This window comes from Typopeltis vanoorti, chromosome 1 (assembly GCF_054136105.1).
Source record: "Typopeltis vanoorti isolate ZY-2024b chromosome 1, IOZ_Tvanoo_1.0, whole genome shotgun sequence".
In the NCBI taxonomy this organism is placed as follows: Eukaryota; Metazoa; Arthropoda; class Arachnida; order Uropygi; family Thelyphonidae; genus Typopeltis; species Typopeltis vanoorti.
Window position 1 is genome coordinate 105,515,156 of NC_143549.1, and position 21,056 is coordinate 105,536,211.

At 36.1% G+C, this 21,056-nt stretch overlaps 1 protein-coding gene across 1 annotated transcript in view; it reads right to left on the bottom strand.

Annotated features, from left to right (window-relative positions):
• Positions 1 to 4,106: 4,106 nt before the first annotated feature.
• The window catches only part of LOC150110287 (uncharacterized), a 129,871-nt gene continuing 112,921 nt past the window's right edge, over positions 4,107 to 21,056 (bottom strand). Inside the window, exons 7-8 of the mRNA XM_090398761.1 lie at positions 11,500 to 11,685; positions 4,107 to 9,405 (exon numbers count right to left, since the gene is read on the bottom strand). Coding sequence (XP_090254887.1) covers positions 9,286 to 9,405; positions 11,500 to 11,685 — 306 coding nt within the window. The 3' untranslated portion in view covers positions 4,107 to 9,285. The remainder of the gene's footprint in view (positions 9,406 to 11,499; positions 11,686 to 21,056) is intronic.

Below are 21,056 nucleotides of genomic sequence, written 5' to 3' on the forward strand. Positions count from 1 at the left end.
AATGATTATTTTACTAGGAGACGTTATATCGGTTGCATCGATGCATCAAACATTCAGAAAATTTTCATAAGGTACATTGAAAAATAATAAATAAAGTAAATTACATAAATAAAAAATGGTGGTTTTGTCGTAGCATTCTCATAAAATGAAGTCATTATCTACGACTTCGTTTTGTGAGAACAATTGAACATGAAGTTGGTCTGGCTGTGCTGTAGACAGTAATGTATACAAGGATAAAACGCATCTAACACGTCTCAACTATTGTTCAAAATGCATTTAAAAAAGCTTTCTATTTTAGCACAACTACTATGATTGAGGTCATTACCAAATGAGCGCAATCATAATACAAATATAAATTATGTGAAATTTCCCTACATTGTTAGAAATAATGTAAGGAAATGTGTTTTTATTAAACTATTGAAATATGTAGTCACATATTTCAATAGTTCAATAAATATACAAATTAAATATTTTAATCTACCGCTTGCATCATTCCGTCTAGATTCAATGTATAACGATCGACAGTAGATTTCCATTCTTTCATTTTTTAATTGACCAATCATTTTACTGGCAGCATCATAGCTAGGCTTTTAGCGCCTTTTATAGTGTGAAGATTTTAATAATTGCTAAAGTATCCTGCTATTAGTCCTCTTCTAACACCAGTCTTTGGCAACTGTCCTAATGCCAAACCGTTCCTATTCCCTGTTTACAGGTATTTTTGATCACGCATTTCTTGATCTGGTTGAGAAACTGTGGAACTTTCCTTATCAGTCTATCCTGTTATAGTTTTTATTGTACTTCTGTGTTTCAGGGTATTAGCTTATCTATTCTTTAAACAATGGATAAAAAATACAGCAACGAAAACCTGTAGAGATAGATAGATAGATAGATAGAGAGAAAGAGAGAGAGAGAGGCAGTAATGGATCTGTGATTTATCATGCATGCTATTATTTTCCCGTTCTCCCCTTTAACCTTAAAATTCTTGTCGGGGGGATGGGGCAAACGAACACTCCCTTTGAATCTTTTAACGGTGTTTCCCAAGTGAATATTTTTAACCGCCCATTAACAATCTAATCAAGCCTCGAGTTCTTTACGTGAGCACGAGCCAGTGCTGACTCAATTTGATTTTCAATGGATCGTTGCTTCGATGGCGCAAATGGAAACAGAACTTATTAAGCCTTCTATTTTAAATGGCACAGATGAAGGCGATGGCGTTTCTGCCGCTTCTCGTTTACGATTTTGGGGTCAATCAATGCCGTTTGCAGTAACGGTTTGTCCATGACCAAAGCTGTCACCAGCACTACTCCAACCGCATACGTCATTACAAGCGACCTCCGCTAAGAGGAAACCTTTATGTATCGACTTCTGAGCGTAACCTCATCCCGTCGTTTGCAGGTGATGGAGAGAACACGAGAAATATCATTGGGTCTTTGAGACACAGCAGTGGAATATCAATCATATGAATCGGACGTGTTGTGAAATCGGTTTAATAATTTAGGCGACTAGTTGGTCCTGCGGTCTTTATAGTGAAGGATGAAGTTTTAAACAGTCCTAATAAAAGAAGTTGTTGGAAGTTGACTTTCCCCCCCTCAATAAATTATAATCTACGCTTGCACCATTCCATTTAGATTCATTCCATGCTAATGGAATTTAAATGCCCGGCGACAGCTTAGAATAGCTGCAAACAGTTGCCCTGTGACTCGATGATTTTTTACATCATGATTTTTTTTTTCCAGCAAAGTTTTCTTTTTATTATTTTCCCTAGGGGGGGGGACACACTTAATGCAGGATAAAAAGTACTATCCTAGAGAAGCGAGTTCCTGATTGACACTTTTGTGTCCTTCAAATATTTTTATTCGTAGAAGTATTTAATTATGAATATTGAGTACGTCGCGCGCATTCCCAATATCCGTTCTTCATTCCAAATATACCTGCCGTCACTCGTTCTAGTATCGTCCGTTAAATGTGAGACTATTAGAACTCAGTTACTTAATTTCCCACTGGATTTCTACTTCTTTCTTTCTTTTAATGGAGTTTGTCACTCGATATACGTCATCAAGTCACAGGGCAACTGTTTGCTGCTATTCTAAGCTGTCGCCGGGTATTTAAATTCCATTAGCAACGGATGTACTTAACAAGGAACGATCAAAAAATAAATATCTCATTACCCTGCAATCAGACATTACATCTGATGTATGCTGGTAATTATTTATAACTCTGAAAATATCCACGAACTTACTTACTGTACTACTTGACTTTTAAACTTAATGGAAGAGAATCAATTGCAGTCGACTAGCACAAGAATTATTATCGCGTCTTCTGTCTCCCATGGGTTTTATAAATGATCAACTATATCTTCTTCATATAATAAACATTATAATTAGCATATTCTTTAATTATGATGTGAATATAATTATAATAAAATGAATAACTGTATCATTTTTTTCAAGGATACCGCTTTGAGTAAAGTTGTGTAACGTGAGATCGAAAGGAATTAAAAATGAGCGTATTTTTATGCAAGGGATGAGAAAACCCTTAAGAGATATTAATTAATGATTGGAGAGAAGGAAGAAGAAATCTACGTGAGTTCATAGCAATGAAATAAAAGGTGACTCGTGTCTTTAAAGTACCCAGTGGAAAGGCTGCACTTCCCTTGGTAACCGTTAAGAACTCATACCATTTTTCTAGGCTTTATCAACTAAAGTTAGAAGCAAAAACCAAGTTTCTCTTACGAATGATGTTTTTCCTACTTCAAGCAGATAATGTTCGATCGAAACCATACATCTAGAGAACACAATCGCGAATGTTACTGGACCGGTTCTTCTGCCTGACTGGCAAACCTCAGGGCTTTGTCAGGGACATGCTGCGGGAGCTAATCTAATAGACTGCAATTATCCTCAACGTTGTTGATGATAATGAAGATTAGCAGTGTCTTGATGCAGTTAATGAAGGGGAGATATGTCTCCTACAGGAATCGCTAAGATGATAACGGGAGTGGAAGAATTAGTCATGTAGGTGCCAATGGGAATAAAATCGATGTTCAAAACATCGTTAAGCTTCTGTATGTGAAACAGGTGGTGGACGATTTAACTGTCCTTTTTGCGTTTCTAACTTCAACATTTACCCTCCCCCCCCTCTCTCTCTCTCTCTCTCTCTAAGAAAAGAATGATTGATGGATCGCAGACTATAGCTACATGACACGTCAATATATTAATGAGGTGTTGGAAAATGATCCATCGTTTCTGTCACCAAGCTCATCTCAAATCAATCGGTTTTCTTCCTTATTCTTTTTTTTTTTTTTCCTTTTCAAGTTCTGCAGCTTGCTTCGAGGTCCCATCGACGAATATACCGAAGAACAGCACGTGCCTTCCGCCACACCTGATTGATCGTTTTATAATCCGTTTTGAACGGCTGACTGGAAATTTTTATGCAAAATCGAGTTTTGATGAAGAATGAAACAGATTACAACATAAAAGCTTTACACATTAAGAGTTTTCAAAAATTCTTATCTTCCTAGAAAAGGTCACAAAAACTTTGCTGGAGCCTACAAGACATTAATAGCCAGCTTGTCGTGTCACATTTCGTGGAGGTGGTAACTTTGGATGAAACAACAACCAGGTGTTGTATTTAAGGTTAGTGGAAGTCACTAACAGTAGCGCACTCTGATGGCGTTTCGTTATGTTTTCTCCCTATTCAAAAATTGCCGTTATATAGTTTTCCATTAAGGAGGTAGCGGCGATGAACAATCATCTTTCCATTAATGATTGTATTTTTTTTTATCAAGATTCAAACGCTTGTATCAAACCCGGTAGCAAAATGAACGTTTTCATCCACTAGATCAGTGGTTCCCAACCTTTTTTTTTTTCAATTTTTGTACCCCTTTTAAATAGGTTTAAAAGGGGTACACAAGTGGAAAAAGGTTGGGAACCACTGCACTAGATCAACAACAGCGACATCTAGTGTTCTTTTGCATCACCATACATGATTCATGATAATTTCTCATTGTTGTCATTAATATATGAGATTATCATTGATGAGAACATTAAACGATGTAAGCTCTAATGTATGAGTAAAAAAGTTTTTATTAATAAAATAACAACAGAGGCTGTTGGAGAAATTAATGTGCTTTATTTCTAGATTACAACGTTATGAGATTGAATACAGAAATGGTGAGAAGTAGGGGATGGGGGTAAGAAATTTGAGATTATAGCTACAAATAACTTACAAGGTAGTACGTACTGGTGTGACATGAATGGAATAACAAATTGAAGTAAGGGAAATTGGGGATGAGAGGTGAGGTGACAATGGGTATTTTTATTTTCTCATTAAGACTTTTTTTTTTATTGGACACATAGCACCGAAACAAAGATGGTGCACAGATCCACATTTAGTCCACACGGAAGGACACGACATTTGGTTTGTATACACACAACGTTCCACATCAGATGGAAGAATTTTGTCACTCATTATGAGATACAAGTGAACACGTCTGTGAGACCACAGAGAACACTCAAAGGAAGACGGTATACTTGTTGTGCAATGACTCATTGCAGTGTGTGTGACCACATGAATGAAAACAAAGTGCTATTAAAATAACACTGTGTTTGTCACAGTGCATAAACATAAAGAACATTTCCTTTATAATTTACACACATTGTAACAAAATAGTCCTTTGATACTCTATCTGAAATATATGACTCTTATAATAAAAAATACTGCCACACTTGTTCTAACAAAATAACTCTATAGTTTTGCAAGTAAGGCTTCAAAATAACTGTAGTAAATAAATGTGTCGAGATTAGACATACAGATGATTTACTGTATATTTTAAATAGTATTTTTTCAAGTTTACAGAGGTTAGGTAAATTAATGCAATACCAAAGAGTGGTGGTGGTGGTGGTGGTGGTAGTGGTAATAACCCCAGCACGAAACTTAATAGTACTAAAGTGATATCCTATAAACGAACCCAGAAAAATGAACATATCCCATCAACCCTTGCATTTGTTTCACTAGTGATGAATGGTTGTTATATAGCTATTTAGTGTGCATAGACAATATCTGCTATTCAGCTGGCATAAATTCATTTTAAGAAATGCACCTTTTGTACCAATTTGTAAACGAACGTTTCTTATACATTAATACTTAACTGAACTCGTCCGTTTTGCATTTAACATAGTAAGACGGGATGACAGAAGACTAATTTATTTGTAAGCATTCAAATGAGACTTGAAATAGCTTTCCATTAAAAAAAAAAAAAAGAAAAAAGAAAGAAATCAAGTCTTTTAGAACGTACTTAAGTTTTTTTTTTTTTTTTTTTTTTGAAACTAAGGTTGGATATGATTAGAGAAAGTGGTAGGTAATGCTGACAAATAGAATTTCAAATTAAAAAAAAAGTAAATACACACTGCTCATTGTTTTCGAAGCTCGTGTCCTACTAAATTAAATTTTTCGATAGTAGATTTAATTCCTTATAGTCCTTTATAAGGACTGGCTTAAAGGGGCGAAGCAAGAATGCTTTTCATCTTTCCCGTTATCTGTAGAGGACAGTGTAAGGATAAGGTGTTATTGAGCTATTAAAGCTCTGATCATGGCAGGAGGGTAACAGCAATAGCCGAGCCTCAGTTAGAACTTCATTGGCTACAGCATTGCCATCCATTACCCTCCAAGGGTATTAATCACCGCATCTCACGGTCGATTCATCGCTCCATCCTTCTCCTTATTAGATTTAATTCAGTCATGAGGACTTAGATATGATGTAAATCGTAATTCTTCTGCGTGGTGTGAATTGATATTTTTATTTATAATTCTTTGTCGTGAAAACTTTAACAAAATGAACTCAGATATCAATTTCTAATAATATGCATATCTGCTGGATGTATACAACGAACTATTTAATGATTTCATAATAATAAAATTAATTTTTATTTTATAGATTAGATTCTTATAAATATCATATATCAAAAATTTGTTCTAAGAAAGAAAACATATTTTATCAAGATTGAAATTACAGGTTACCGATGATCAACTATAATTATTGATCTATTGATTTTTTTTTTATAGTCCTTATAAGGACTGGCTTAAAGGGGCGAAGCGAGAATGCTTTTCATCTTCCCCGTTATCTGTAGAGGACAGTGTAGGGATAAGTGTTATTGAGCTATTAAAGCTCTGATCATGGCAGGAGGGTAACAGCAATAGCCGAGCCTCAGTCAGAACTTCTTTGGCTACAGCACTGCCATCCATTATCCTCCCGATCTATTGATTTATATAGTCCTTATAAGGACTGGCTTAAAGGGGCGAGGCAAGAATGCTTTTCATCTTCCCCGTTATCTGTAGAGGACAGTGTAGGGATAAGGTGTTATTGAGTTATTAAAGCTCTGATCATGGCAGAAGGGTAACAGCAATAGCCGAGCCTCAGCTAGAACTTTATTGGCTACAGCATTGCCATCCATTACCCTCCAAATGTATAGTTCCTATTTTTTGCGAATCAGATTCATCTATTGATTTATCTTCCTCTAAAATTACTATAGTTCAATTATTTGTGTTTACAAATGGTGTATTTCTAATGAGGATTATTTTAAAATAAATTACAAAAAGTTTTGTAATATTATTATATATTTTTATTTTGTTTTAAATATTAAAAGAAATTATTAAACTAACTTTTTAATTATTTATAAATGACTCATATTAAGGCAACTCTCTGGTTCAGATGATAAACTGTATTTGGATATTGGATTGTTACGGTTTTTAAATCAAAGTCCGTAATCTGTATTAAGTTAGCTTAAAGCAATCAGAACGTATATAAACTACTAGAAATACATCAGTTGGAATACAGCTACAACTATTAAACGGGAAGGAATTTTAAAGGCAAAACGGACTTCTTGAAACAAATATTAACAGTGTGCTATGGAGTTGTACGTATACAACTCTCAGATATGTGAAGCAGTGTTCGGTGCACAATTGAAGGCTTAACATTTCCGTGTGGTCCATCAAAAACAACACTTTATCTTTATCTTCATGTAAACTATACATATTTGCATGTGTATATTTGTGTGTGTATGTGTATATATATATATATACATGTACGATACATATAATGGAATCTATTACTATCTCATTCGATACCAAGCAAAGTCTTTTGATCTGTTAATCTCTCGATTAGATAGAGAACTACACTTTTTCTGAATGCTATTGAAAATCCTAAGCATATATAAGAGAATAATGGTAATACACCCATAATAATTAGAGATTAAAATATCTAAGATTTTTAAAATTGACAAAAATACTTCACTACATACATTTGCTAAGAATGAAAATGTCAACATCTTAGAAATCCGAAAGAAAAATAAATTGAGATTAACGGGAGAGGAATATCCTGATCTGCCTACTTGCAAGTTCGTTAAGAGTGTGTGCTTTTTAAATAAATCTGTTGGTCCTTTTTTTTCTGTTGTTTTAAATGTAAGTTGAGTATGTTTGGGTTAAATAAGAATAGGCACTCCGTTAACGAGATGCAAACCCTAGACATCATTAGTAGGCACTCTAATACATCGCCAGTCCCATGATAGAATAAATAAATAAATAAATAAAGTTATAAATTATATTTTAATTTTTATTAACTAAATATCTCTAAAATCACCCAATGATCATTAATTTTGTTATTAAGTTGTATATGCCTTATTTCATGAATATTTGAAAATAGTTTTATTTCTGAAAGGATCGCATGCAAACTATCTGAAATAGTTCAGGAAACGTATAGCGTTTCATATAATTTTGTTCAGGAAACCCCCTCATTGTGAAACATAAAACATCAATGAGCACATTCTCCATCTACAACAATGAGTATGAACAATGACATAAGCCATATTACAACTTGAACAACAAAATTCGCGAACATCCGGGAACTAAGATCTTTCAAAAACAGTTTTACAACTACAGAATGTACAAGTAGTAACGATTCCAATACTTCGACATGGAAAAAACTTCGGTTAATCTCATGAACAATAGTTTAAAAGCAACGAATATTGACCACTATGCATGAGTTATGTATCCGTTTATTGCGTCACTTAAGGAGGAGATATCGCATATTAAGAAATTATAGCTATGACGAGAAGTTGATATTTTTTTCACAAAAATATATTTATACTTTAAATATATTTATAGGATTTTCATTTCTATACTAGAACAAATAATGTGACAAATATCTTATGTACATTGTCATCATGTCATAGACTGTACTGAATTGTGTCCATCCACATTGAGAACACACATTATACACTATATATTAGATTTCTATCTTATTCTCTAAGGACGTGGGGGAGAGAAAAAAAAAAGGCAAATTCAAAAAAGTAGATACGTGAATAACACCCTCTGTTATACAGCTTAGAAGGTCAAGTAATTTTTTTGTCTTTTTCTTTGTTTGTTTTACTGCAGTTTACACATAATATCAATGACGAGCTTTAAATCAGTTTATATGTGGCATACATATACATAAATTGTCCTTTGCAAACACCTAACACTGAAGAGTGTTCTGGTGCCGGTCGTGCCAAATTGAAGTGCTCGTGCAAACATGTACTAAATAGCATTACGTCAACAATAGACCGGTATACGATGGTCTTTTGTCTAACACGTAGTAGACTGGGACGATGGTCTTTTGTCCAATACGTGGTAGACTGGGACGATGTTCTTCTGTCAGTTACATGGCTTTTACGATAAATCTGGGTTTGTAATTAGTTAACCACGAATTCGTTTTCTTAACGTCATCACAGAATGCTTGAAAATTATATAAATAAAAAAAAAAAAAAATCGGAGTAATGTCACACACTATGGTAACAATTAAATAATAAAGATTTCTAATAGAAAGATATGTAATATATACAAAATAAATGATAAACCTAAAAAACTTAATTTGTATTCTACAACTTTTAGCAAAATAAGCAAGGCCAGCAATGTCTACATCTATATTAAAATAAATTTTCTCTTATCTCTTTTTCCCTCTCTACATATATGCCTGTGCAATAATATCTCTATCCATGCCCGTGTACAACTGTTTGATGTGAGCTTCCAAACACAGAAATGTATCTCAGATCAAGTTTTTTCCTACAAGAAGGAGACTAAAGGTGGGCGCTGAGTGCACTTTATCTCAGAAGAGAGCTAACAATGGCGCTAACCGGGGAGCAAAAGCCTGTGCGCAATTAACAGGTCGTTCTTTCCTGAAATTATACTGTCTCAGACGTCTGCTGATGGTTGATTCCAATTATAAACCTTTGACTTCCTGACTAGACTATTCGATCATCCTTGACCTAATTGGATGCCGAGGTCTGATGTATCCACTGCTTTGTCTTCTTGTTCGGACTGTATGTGATTCTCATGACATTCGGTTGGTTCCAGAGATTGGCTGGACATCTCCTCCTGAAAATTAAATGAAGAAAATGAAGTAGAGAATATACTTCGTCATTACATTGTATCCGTTTTGTTCCCTCTTTAACAATATGGATATTTAAATACATCAGTGTAATTTTTACTTTCGTTTCCTCTATAATTAATATATGTACACGCAATTTAATACAGATTAAATTACATTTCTTTGGTTAGAGCCTTATTTTAAAGAATTTAGACTTGGAATGTTAAAAATTTCTTGTAGGCATTTCTGATGCTTGAGATAATTAGTGTTGCTCAAGTAATACCCAAGAGGTGGAAGGTAATTAAGACCAACCGCATGAGGAGATCCTTGAAATATTCTTCTAATTCACAAGCATTCTTAGAAATGTACTTGATTACACTTCAGACGCATGAAAATAGGGCAGTATTCAGGTCATTATCTTAGAGTGTCGCTAACAGCTAACATAGATTAAAAAAAAAATATTGTCCCATTATCTAGGATAATAAGGCCATGTCATATTATCACAAGTGTGTGTGTGTGTGTGTGTGTTATAGAAGAAAGACTATAGAACCTAGAGTAGATTACTCTCTCTCTCTCTCTCTCTCTCTCTCTCTGTCTTGAAAACAGGGCATACTTAAGAAATATACTGACAGATCAGATTATAATCTCAACAGAGGATATAGTTGTTGAGAAAGAAAGAAGAAGGAAAGCCCCTTTTGGTAGGTCTGAAATTGAATGTACCAATGTTACCACTCACATTGTAGTAGTTTTCGAAGAAATTGGAGGAATAATTAATGTCGGTTCATTATAAAATCACTCAAAAAAGTACTCACATAAAATACATGAGGCAATATACATATATTGGAGTACGCATGTCTATGTTTATCTATCTAATCTATCTATCAGTGGCTCCAATAGGCACTTAAACGCCCATGGCCTTCCAAGTATCCTTGGATTTCCTAACCGTAATACAAGAATAAGGTGATTACCTCTGTGCCTCCAAGTATTCTTGTGTGTAAACTGCGTATGTTCTACTGGCCGGTTTGTCTGTTTTGAGAAACGAAAAACCCAAGATTCCGGGAGAAAACCTCCATCACCATATGAGACCGGCTAACTCACCTTTAGTCATTTTTAAAACTCACCTTTATATATATATATATATATATATATACACATATCTACAGGGTGATTCAAAATTCCGCGTATGAACTTTGAGGGGAGGTAGAGAATATAAAAAAATCAACCATAATCACATAGGGAAGCATGACCGGAAACGCCACCGGAAGGTACTAACAGGGACACAAAGATACAGAAATAACACAAGGCAGGAAGTAGTGTAAAAAACTTTATTAGGCGTAACCGAACAGTTCTGTAGCAGTTGGATACATAATACGGTAAACGAGGTGCATGTCTGCTCAGCTTTCGTAAAACGACGCATGTTCTTCGTACGACGTCGAACATGCGTCGTTTTACGAAAGCTGAGCAGACATGCACCTCGTTTACCGTATTATGTATCCAATTGCTTCAAGTCGAAGCAGTACTTCCTTATTCAAGTCGAAAACTTGAATAAGGAAGCCCCAATTGCTCATCTGGAGTGCTGGCGAATAGCGCCACCTTTCACTTTAGGGTAGCGTTTCCGGTCATGCTTTCCTATGTGAATATGATTGATTTTGATGTTCTCTACCACCCCCTCAAAGTTTGCACGCGGAATTTTGAACCACCCTGTATATACCCAGGTATTAGTTTATGAGACGGTGATAAAGAGAAATAGGAAAGACATATGGAGATGAAAGACATATGGAATGAACAGCGCGCGCGCGCGCGTGTGTGTGTGTGTGAGAGAGAGAGAGAGAGAGAGAGAGAGAGAGAGAGAGAGATGAAAAACAAGAAAGAGCAAACACCCGTGAAAAGTATTGACTTCTCTGCCAGGAAGTTCTTTCTTTTCATCCGGATAGCGGAGTATGTGAGGAGTTCCTGTCATCTGCACGCGCTTCTTTCTTACGGGACCTTTAATTATAAAGAGTGTGTAGTTGAGTCATCGTCAGCTACACACTCGTTCGCGTCAAGCACCACTTTGGAGTGTTCGACACTTCGTCACAGAAGGAAATCGATTGCCCACCTACCTCTTCTACAGCTCCGTTGTTGACGTCCAAGACATCCCAATCTACCGCCCCACTCTGGCAGTCGGAGCAACAACTGCTGTCCTCCTTCCCGACGTCATTAGGGTTTTCCTGTGCCAGGGAAGACGACGGGGTCAGATCACCGCACTGAGAATTCTGCAGAGAATTATCCTGTTCCAGACTTTCAGGCTAAACAGAGAGGAAAAAAAAAATAAAGAAATAATCAACACCTGTAATCGCATAAAACATTGCCCAGTAATTTTCTACAACTAGTACTTATTTAAAAAGCAGGCTTTTTTTTTTATTAAATTGTGTTCATGATACATTTTTTCTATATTAAACTATATGAGCTATAATTTAAAAACTGTTTCAATCTGGCTTATTCATTTTCAGTAAGGAAAATCCCTACATAGGACGCAAAGAACTTATGTCTCTTCCTTGGCAGAGACATAAGTTCTTTGCGTCCTTATGTAGGGATTTTCCTTACTGAAAATGTACCAAGTACAGGAGCGTCTGTACGCTCTTTTTGCGTTAGCGCTTGAAGAAAGAACCTCCGGGTTAAGAGTGAAAAATTCTTCCAAACTTATGTCATTTTCATAAGTTTTTAAATATATAAGTATACGAGGGGGGGGGGGGTCTGGAAAGTTCTGATAAACACCGACAACAAAAATGATATTAAAGTAACTGATATAACCACAAGAAATGTATAAGAACTTATGTTCTTATATCCTCGTATGTACTTTATTGTGGTTATACCATTTGTTCTAGGTGTTTATCAGAACTTTCCAGACCCCCCTCGTGTTTGGTTTGTAACAGGGTTTCTTCTAGAGTACGTAAAAAATGAAGAAAGATAAAGACATAAAATGAATAAAAGAAAAAAAAAACTTTAGATTTCACTACTTTCATTTCACTGTGCCTTGAAATGGCTGGTGAATGCTCAAAGACAAGTTCCGGATATTATTTTGACTCGGAACTTGTGCCAAAGGTGATCCAATGCTATTGTTGCTATTGGACTTCCTCCGCGAAAAGTACATCCACTGAAAAGAAGACTTTAAACTCTCTTCATGGCTGAATTTCCAATGAAAACATCTGGGATTGTTTCAGCATCACAAACACTTTTGAACAAGAAATAGTCACATCTGGTGTATCCTCGTTGAATATCAATAAGATGTGATCAGGATCACTTCGCCTTTCTTGTTGGCACGAAGCGTCGGAATAAATGACATCACTTCAGGGTTTCGTTTATCTGAATACAAATACACGGTTCTATTGCAGCGGTTGAATGTTTTTTATAGGAAAAAAAAACATTCACAAGACAAAAACAATCAGAGAAATGATACGTGAATGCAACAGACTAAACCACAGGGTAGATAGGAATAAGCTATAACAAAGGAGACTTCCTGGGAAAGCTATCCAAACACAAAGCGAAATGTTATTCTAAGGAAGCTATTACTTTAGATAAAATTGGTCTAGTCTGGCTAAGCTCGGGAAACCAGCTCCAAAACACACTTTTCTTTCTTGTGGTGGAAGTTTCGAATTTAATCGCGACTCGAAGTTACATCTAAAACAGTCAACTTGAAATATTTTATTATTTTTTATGTTAATCGCACCCATGAAAGGTTGTTAGTTTAAAGTATCTTAGTAGTAGATAATCCTGTTCTTCTGTAGAGATTAAACATGGAACTATTTTCAGGCAATTTCCACACCTTCAAATAGGAATGCGGTCTCACACCGGGAAATGAAATTCATCTACCACCTAAATACAGGGTGGTCATAAAATAACTTTCCCTCTTTGGAAAGCATCTAAAACCAATAAACGGAATGAGACCAAATTTTATATTGAGACTTTTGAAGGCACGGGGAGATGATTTCCGTGAAAAAAAAGATTTAGTATCAAAAGTCTCCGAGAGGGGAAATTTTGGCGCTGGCGGAGCCGAAAGCAGTCAGATATTTGCAGCAAACGCAGGTAAAAAGGATCGTGCAAATTTTTACTGTGGGTACGTGACAGCAGCGCCACCAATTCCACATAAAAATGGGATTGGGAACGTTCAGGCAGTTATTTGAATGACTGTCGGGTTATCAGTGAGTTCTTTCCGACGGCATGACCGCCTCGATCCCCGGACATCACTCCATGTGACTTTTGACTGTGGGGGTATTTGAAATCCGTTGTGTATGTTGGTGGCGTTCCCAACTTGTATGTCTTGAAAGAGAACATAAAAATGGGCTGTTATGAACATCCAATCCGACTCCTTACACTTAGTTGTAGAGCATGTCGCACACTGGATGCAATTTGTTGTACACAAGAAAGGTCAGCACATTGAAAATCGTGTATGTGGGCCAGGGAATCCCTGATTCTGATGAATAAAACATTATTTCCCGTGAGTTCAAGCACTACATTAATTTCTGTTCACTCGCACGTTGTTGTTGTACTTTAATTATTATTATTAGCATTGTAACGCGCCACTTATCCAGCTAGTCAAAATTAGTGACGCGGTTGTCGCTTACACCGTCGAAATGTTATTATTCCATTTTTTATCTGCCTTTAATGTAATTATCCGGTTTTTTTTCGGCTCCGCCAGCTCCAAAATTTCCCCTATCGACGACTTTTGGTACTAAATATTTTTTTGGCGGAAATCATCTCCCCATGCCTTCAAAAGTCTTAATATAAAATTTGGTCTCATTCCGTTTATTGTTAGCCACAGATGCCTCCAAAGAGGGAAAGTTATTTCATGGCCACCCTGTATATTGAGCAGACATTCATGCTCACAGTGTTCGTTAGAGAGCGGATACGCTAACGTGAAGAATGATCTTATCTCTAAATCTACACGTCGTTGTCTCCGCTTATACTTATTCTTCGTAAAAACAGAATGACGGGCAACTTGCTTGAGCATACAACATACCGCCGCTGCTCTGCAGTTCCTAGCAAAAACAGGTCGGGGTTGTTTTGGACTTACGGCTAAAGCAACTCAGGCTATTATTGTGTATTCTTCTGGTCAGTTGGCTTATTTTGCGTGATGGAAACCCGCAATTTTCGATAAGAAAAATTCTTCATCCTCCTTGTGACGGATAACAAGACAACGGTTTGTGCAAAGCAATCCAATATGATGTACAGTGACAGCATCCAATTATCACAAACAGTTGCAAGGAAAACACCTAATTTTGACATTAAAGTTATCCAAATTACTCAAGAAAATTTGATAGATTTGCAATACTAAATTCAGAACTTAATTATTTCATACATTTCACTAAGCCAAGAGAAGGGAGAACTATTATAATTTCGAATGTATTAATGTAATATGCGAATGAACTTAAGTGGCTCTTTTAACTTTCACATACAACAAAGAAGTGATATGGTTCAAAAGAGAATTTTTGATTACTGATATTATGTTGTTTTCTCAGAAACTGTCGTGATGTGTGCGAAAATAAATGTACGTTATTCAAAGAACTCAATTAAGCAGTAGTAGTTTTGGAAAAAAATAAGTAACATAAAATACAATAAACATTAAAACATAAAGACCTGCGTATGTTATGACATTTTTTTATTAAATTAGACATGTTCACTCTTAATTGAAGTAATTAGAAGTGCCAAAATTTTACGAGACTCCGTAGCTCACTTGGTAAAAGCGAATGGGGCAGCCTCCGAGACTACTATGCTTCATTCCCATGGTTGGACTATTGTTTGCAGTCTTCCAATCCAAACATATGCACCGAACACATCACCAAAGTCATCCTCACTGGCATGATAACATATATTCCACATACCATACTGAACTGCCGTCCCCTATCCAAACCCTGGTTCTCCAAAAGATGTGCCAAGGCTGAACTAATAAAAAACCAGGCATACTAGAACTGGCTCAAATTAAGAACTCCATCCTCCTTCAGTGCCTATACTGAAGCCCGAAACAGATGCAAAAAAAATTATCAATGATTCCAAAACAGAATTTGAACGGGCAAAAAAAGCAGGAAACTTGCAGCCTGTCCTAGCGGCAGCCATGCCTTTTGGTCCCTTGGCAAAGCAATTGGTTGCAACTTTTGCCCTACACTACTCCCACCCCCTATCATACCCAGATGGCTCAATTGCAACATCACCCACAGAAAAAGCTAATCTCCTGGCTTCACACTTTGCCTCTAATGCAAGCATAACTGACAATGGCAAATGCCCCCAGTCATTCCAGCTGCCCAACATGCAATGTCCCGTGTATCGTTTTGTCAGAAAAAAATCATGAACTTGTTGTCAAAATTAGATACAAAAAAGCCCATGGCCCTGATGGCATTCCTCCAATTGTTCTGAAGGTCTGTGCAGCAGAACTGACTCCTATCCTATGCCGTCTGTACACACTATCTTACTCCACTGGTATATATATCCCAAAGCCTGGAAATTGGCCTATCTTCAACCCATTCCCAAAAAGGGAGGCAAATCTCTGCCATCTAACTACCGCCATATCTCACTCACCTCAATCCTATCTAAAGTGATGGAGAAAACCATCAATTCTAAACTACTACTCTACCTTGAAGGTGCCCAGCTATTAAGCGACCACCAGTACGAATTCCGCTGATGCCGATTAAGAGGTGACCTGCTCTCATATATCACCCATCTCTGGACATATGCCATGGAAAAATTTGGCGAATCCCAAGTAGTTGCACTCGATATTTCTAAAGCCTTTGACCGGGTCTGGCACAAAGACTTACTAAGCAAACTCCCATCATTTGGACTGTCTCAGAATTTGTGCAGATGGATTGCCAGCTTCCTGTCTGGACGCACACTATGTGTAATGGTAGATGGCTCCCACTATCCAACTAATGCTGAAGTCACACAAGGTTGAGTTCTCTCACCGACCCTCTTCCTTCTATACATCAATGACCTACTTCAGTTGACCTCCAACCCAATACATAGTTTTGCAGATGACAGCACATTGCACTCCTCCCTTTCATTTGACAAACCCTACTCTATACAACTCACTTCAACCCACAGAACATCAACCACAATTTCCCTTAACACAGACCTCCAAAACATCCTCCGATGGGACGCAGATAACCTCGTCAACTTCAACGCTAGTAAAAACCCAGTTCTGTCTTATTTCCCACAAAAAAGAACCATTTTCCTCCAGTATTAGTTTTGATAACACTCAAATTCCCAGACAAGATGAGATTTCTCTTCATGGAATTACCTTGACATCAGGCATCTCCTGGCATAAACACATCACAACCATTGCATCCTCAGCTTCCAAAAAACTAGACTTTCTCTTTCGTTCAAGACGTTAATTCACTTCAAAACAACTGTTAACCTTATACAGATCGCAAATCCGCCCAGCTAACGAATACTGTTCTCACATTTGGAGTGGGGCTCCTAAAAGCTCCCTCAAAATGCTTGACTCAATACGGAGGAGAGCAATTAGACTGATAAATGATCCATCTCTTACCGATTCACTCCCCCTACTTTCACATAGACGCTTGGTCTCTGCAATCTGTATATTCTATAAAGATTTTCACGGGAAATGCTCATCTGAAACAACATCAATAATTCCCCCACCCTGTACTAAACCCATTGGAACACGTACAACCACCTCCCAACATCCCTTCACAGTACACCTTGAAACCCACTGAACAAGTTTCTTTTCCTTCTCCTTCATCCCTGCTACTGCTGTACTGTGGAACAGTCTCCCCCCCCTATCCGAGGTATTTCTCAAGGAATACAATATACAGGCTTTCAAATCGAATGTTAACAAGTTCCTCCTTTCCCATCTCACTACCCATATACGGTACTAAAGTACTATAGTACTATAGTACTAAAGTACTAAAGTACTATAAATACTAAAGTACTATAGGTTGACCAGCCAACCTCTCGTATATGGGCCCAACATAAATAAAAAAAAAAAAAGAAAAATAGCCCTTTGGTCGGAAAGACCTGGGTTCTATTCCCGTCTAAGACGTGAGGAACCGTTATCTGGTCTCTTGCGACTAAATGTGAGTTAGTCGGTCTCATACAGAGGTAGACGGTTTTTTCTCCCGGAAACTTGGGTTTTTCGTCCCTCAGAATAGGCAAACTGACCCCTTTAACACACGCTACTACAGTCAAAAATACCCCCCCCCCCTTAAGAGCAGGCTCAGTGACAGGCAAGTTGAGGGGTTGTACTAATAAAAAGTCGCATCAAATGTAACACGCGGACCTGCATTGGAAGCGGGATAAACCTGCAGAGGAAGAATGCCAAAATTTTGCTGAATTTTGAACTAATTTTGTCCTACTGAAACCAAAATTGGAATGAACCTGAACAAACTTGAATAGAGATTCTAAATATTAAATTATATTAAATTCAGATTTCAAGTTTTTTCAGTAAAATTGATCCTTTTGAATCAGAATTATATTATCACACTGACAACTTCTTGTTCACATTTTAAATCCCAGCTTTAATTAAATTCCATCCAATAGGATTGGAGTTTTGATATATTCCATTCCTTTTTTTATTATGCTCCAGGAAATATTCCCATTAAAAAAAATTGGAATGACCTAACAAATTTTTGTGAGGATTTAAAAAACCAAATTTGGATAAAATTCGTAATCTGAGTCCCTGCATAAGCTTCCTACGAACGGACAAACAAAAACGATTCTTGTAGGTGTGTGTGTGTGTGTGTGTGTGTGTGTGTGTGTCTATATATTTTAGGAAACGCATCGTAAAACGAAAAGTTTGGTTTTCGTAATGATTTTTTTCTTTCATCATAAATAATTTTACAAACAGTTAGGTGACGAAAAAAAGTCGTAATACATAAAGTCATAAAACATATGACTTTCATTCAAATCCACACCAACCATTTTTTTTAGTACAATGTTACCTTTGAGCATGAGTCCTGTACACGCATTTTGCGTCGCTACATATCTCTCAGCGAAATTGCATACTGAATGAAACCTGTTTGCGAGAGTTATCGAAATCCTTAAGATAAATGTCATGTTCGATGCGTGTTTCGGAATCCTCACAAAATTATTCCAAGAGGATGACTTGGAATCATTTAAACTGACTTCATCTGTTGCGAACATCATCATCAGTAGCAAACTAAAGTTATTCAGTACAACGTTATTATTGTTTAACTTAATGCTTGAATGTTTCTTGAATGGTTATGTAGTTCCTAAAGTTGATTTCACTAGCTTCGTTAAGCTTATTGAGTTGGAGGAACTTTTTGATATTATTGTTTTTGTTGCTGTTAAGATTATGTTCGAGTCTTAGAGAGGAATTTGCATTCTGGACAATTAAAAGAATAATGTCAGCATAGCCGCTTCTAAATTGTTGCTGATGTCCTATCTACATCTACTCAGTATTTGGCTCACATTTCATATGTGAGATGTTTTATCATATTTAATTTTTAGAATAAAAAAAAAAGTCGAAATCGGTTGAACACACCCCCCCCCTTCTCCCGAGTGGAGTTTACGAAATCCATTTGGTATCATTTTGCAGAGATGTTCTCAGGGATGTTGTAGCTCAAGAGAAACGATGATATATTGCAAGGAACGAAATCGTCCGAAAGATACGACTTGTGAAACGTCTACGGAAGAAGCGACCCCCCCCTCCTCCTACAACGGCCTTCATTTTAGCTGAAATTCTCGGCGAAACTTACGTAACATAAACAACTATAATTAAAAAAAGGGTGGAACAGGCGTCCTTCTGTATCACAGTTAATTGGAATCCTGGTTAACTGCGATACAGTAAAAGTCGCTTAATCTCCTTATAATTAAAATATCCCTAGAAGAACTGTACAAAAGGTGCACGAAATTATATAGAAATGTGGTACAAATAAAGTTTCATCTTAGATTTGTGTGGTCTTTCTACAGGAACATTCACGAATTTCTATTTTCATTGTTTACTGAAGAATAATTAATGAATAATTCTTAACATTATTGTAACAATTGTTAATTAAAAAAGTTGTGCAGCACTGTTGCACAATGCTGTTAGTGATTATAATAAAAAACTAAAAAAAACCCTTCTCGTTTTTTTTATTTATTTCTTCTCCGGAGATTTTCCAAGAATAAAAAGATAAACTCTCAACTATTCTTGTCGTTGCCATTAAATGAGACATTTAGGCTAATATCGATCAATCTGCAGAACGGATTTAGGCTAATCTATCGAGTGGCAATTATTCTCATTCAACTTTGAAAATGCAATAATTAATTTAAAAGCTACCGTTCTTAATCTCAATTAACTGAAAACAGTCAGTTATAAATATTAAAAGGAAGCTTGGATTTTCACATCCTTGAAGGAGTTTTCGATAAATTTTTAACAGTTTTAAGACTGTCGTGTAAGTAATAATGAACTCATCTAAATAATTCTGATATGAATTTATTAACGAGTCTTCTTTAAATGCATTCAGCAGATGGAGGGAAAAGTAGTGTCTTCCTTGCTCATGCGTGTTGCGTTGCATAATTCATTTCCGTACGTCTGCGAATAATTCTTCTTTCGACGCATAAAATAAACTAACCAGCTTTAGCACACACAAGCAACGGATGAATAATTTAATATGGCATCACGTGATTTTAGTTGCATCTACGCTATTCCAATCAAGCAATGACTAAAATTATGAAAAAAAAAATGTAATTAAACGTTTCGTTTAATGACAACGGAATATTCTTTCAGTAATTTTGCGCAATAATAGATATACGTCACTTGCTTCCTGACAATTGCCGATTCTACTCAGTTTTTATATAATTTTTAAATATACTTCCATTGGCATTCTTTCATCAACCAGAGTATGAAAATATATGATTCTTTACAGATAGCTGAATCACATTCTTGTATTTATGCATTCGTCTTTATAATTAGATGATAGATTAGCAATTGCGTGGCCAATAGATGGCAGCATGAAGCGACGGTTTCATTTTCGCAATATGAATGACAAATTTGTAACTGTAACCTAGCAACAATCCACGCAATTATGCCAATAATGTATGCATGCTTTTTTTCATTTTCATATGAGCTTATTGGACAATATCCTCTATAGAAAAACTAATTTTAAAACTACAACTTCAAGCTTAATAACTTGAATAAATAACCAGCTATTCTATTATTATTATTATTATTATTATTATTATTATTATTATTATTATTATTATTATTATTATTATTATTATTATTATGTCAATTGAATTATTGTCATACTCTCAGCCATTCAATTGCCATGATAAATATAAAGGAAATCTCCTAGTATTGAGGAGTCAAGAAATAATAATGTAGAGTCGCAATCACTTTTGCAAAGAGAATCTACTGGATTCAGATAAGTAGGTAGTAGAGAATGTGAAATGAGGGTACAGCTGAAGCATTTGATGATACTCTATGAATACTCTTTTAATACGCTGACATTAAATATGATAGAATTTAAAGTTCGTTTTCTCTCTCTCTCTCTCTCTCTCCCAGGAAGAGATAATTAAATTTCAAAGCTGAAAGATAAAAATCCATACTCTCAAACCAGATAAAAATGGTCTTTCATTTTTTTTTTTATTATTATTATTATTCCTTTGGTCTCGGACAAAATAGAAAACCTAAGTATACACAGGCAGGCAGAGATATCGTAGGTTAGAA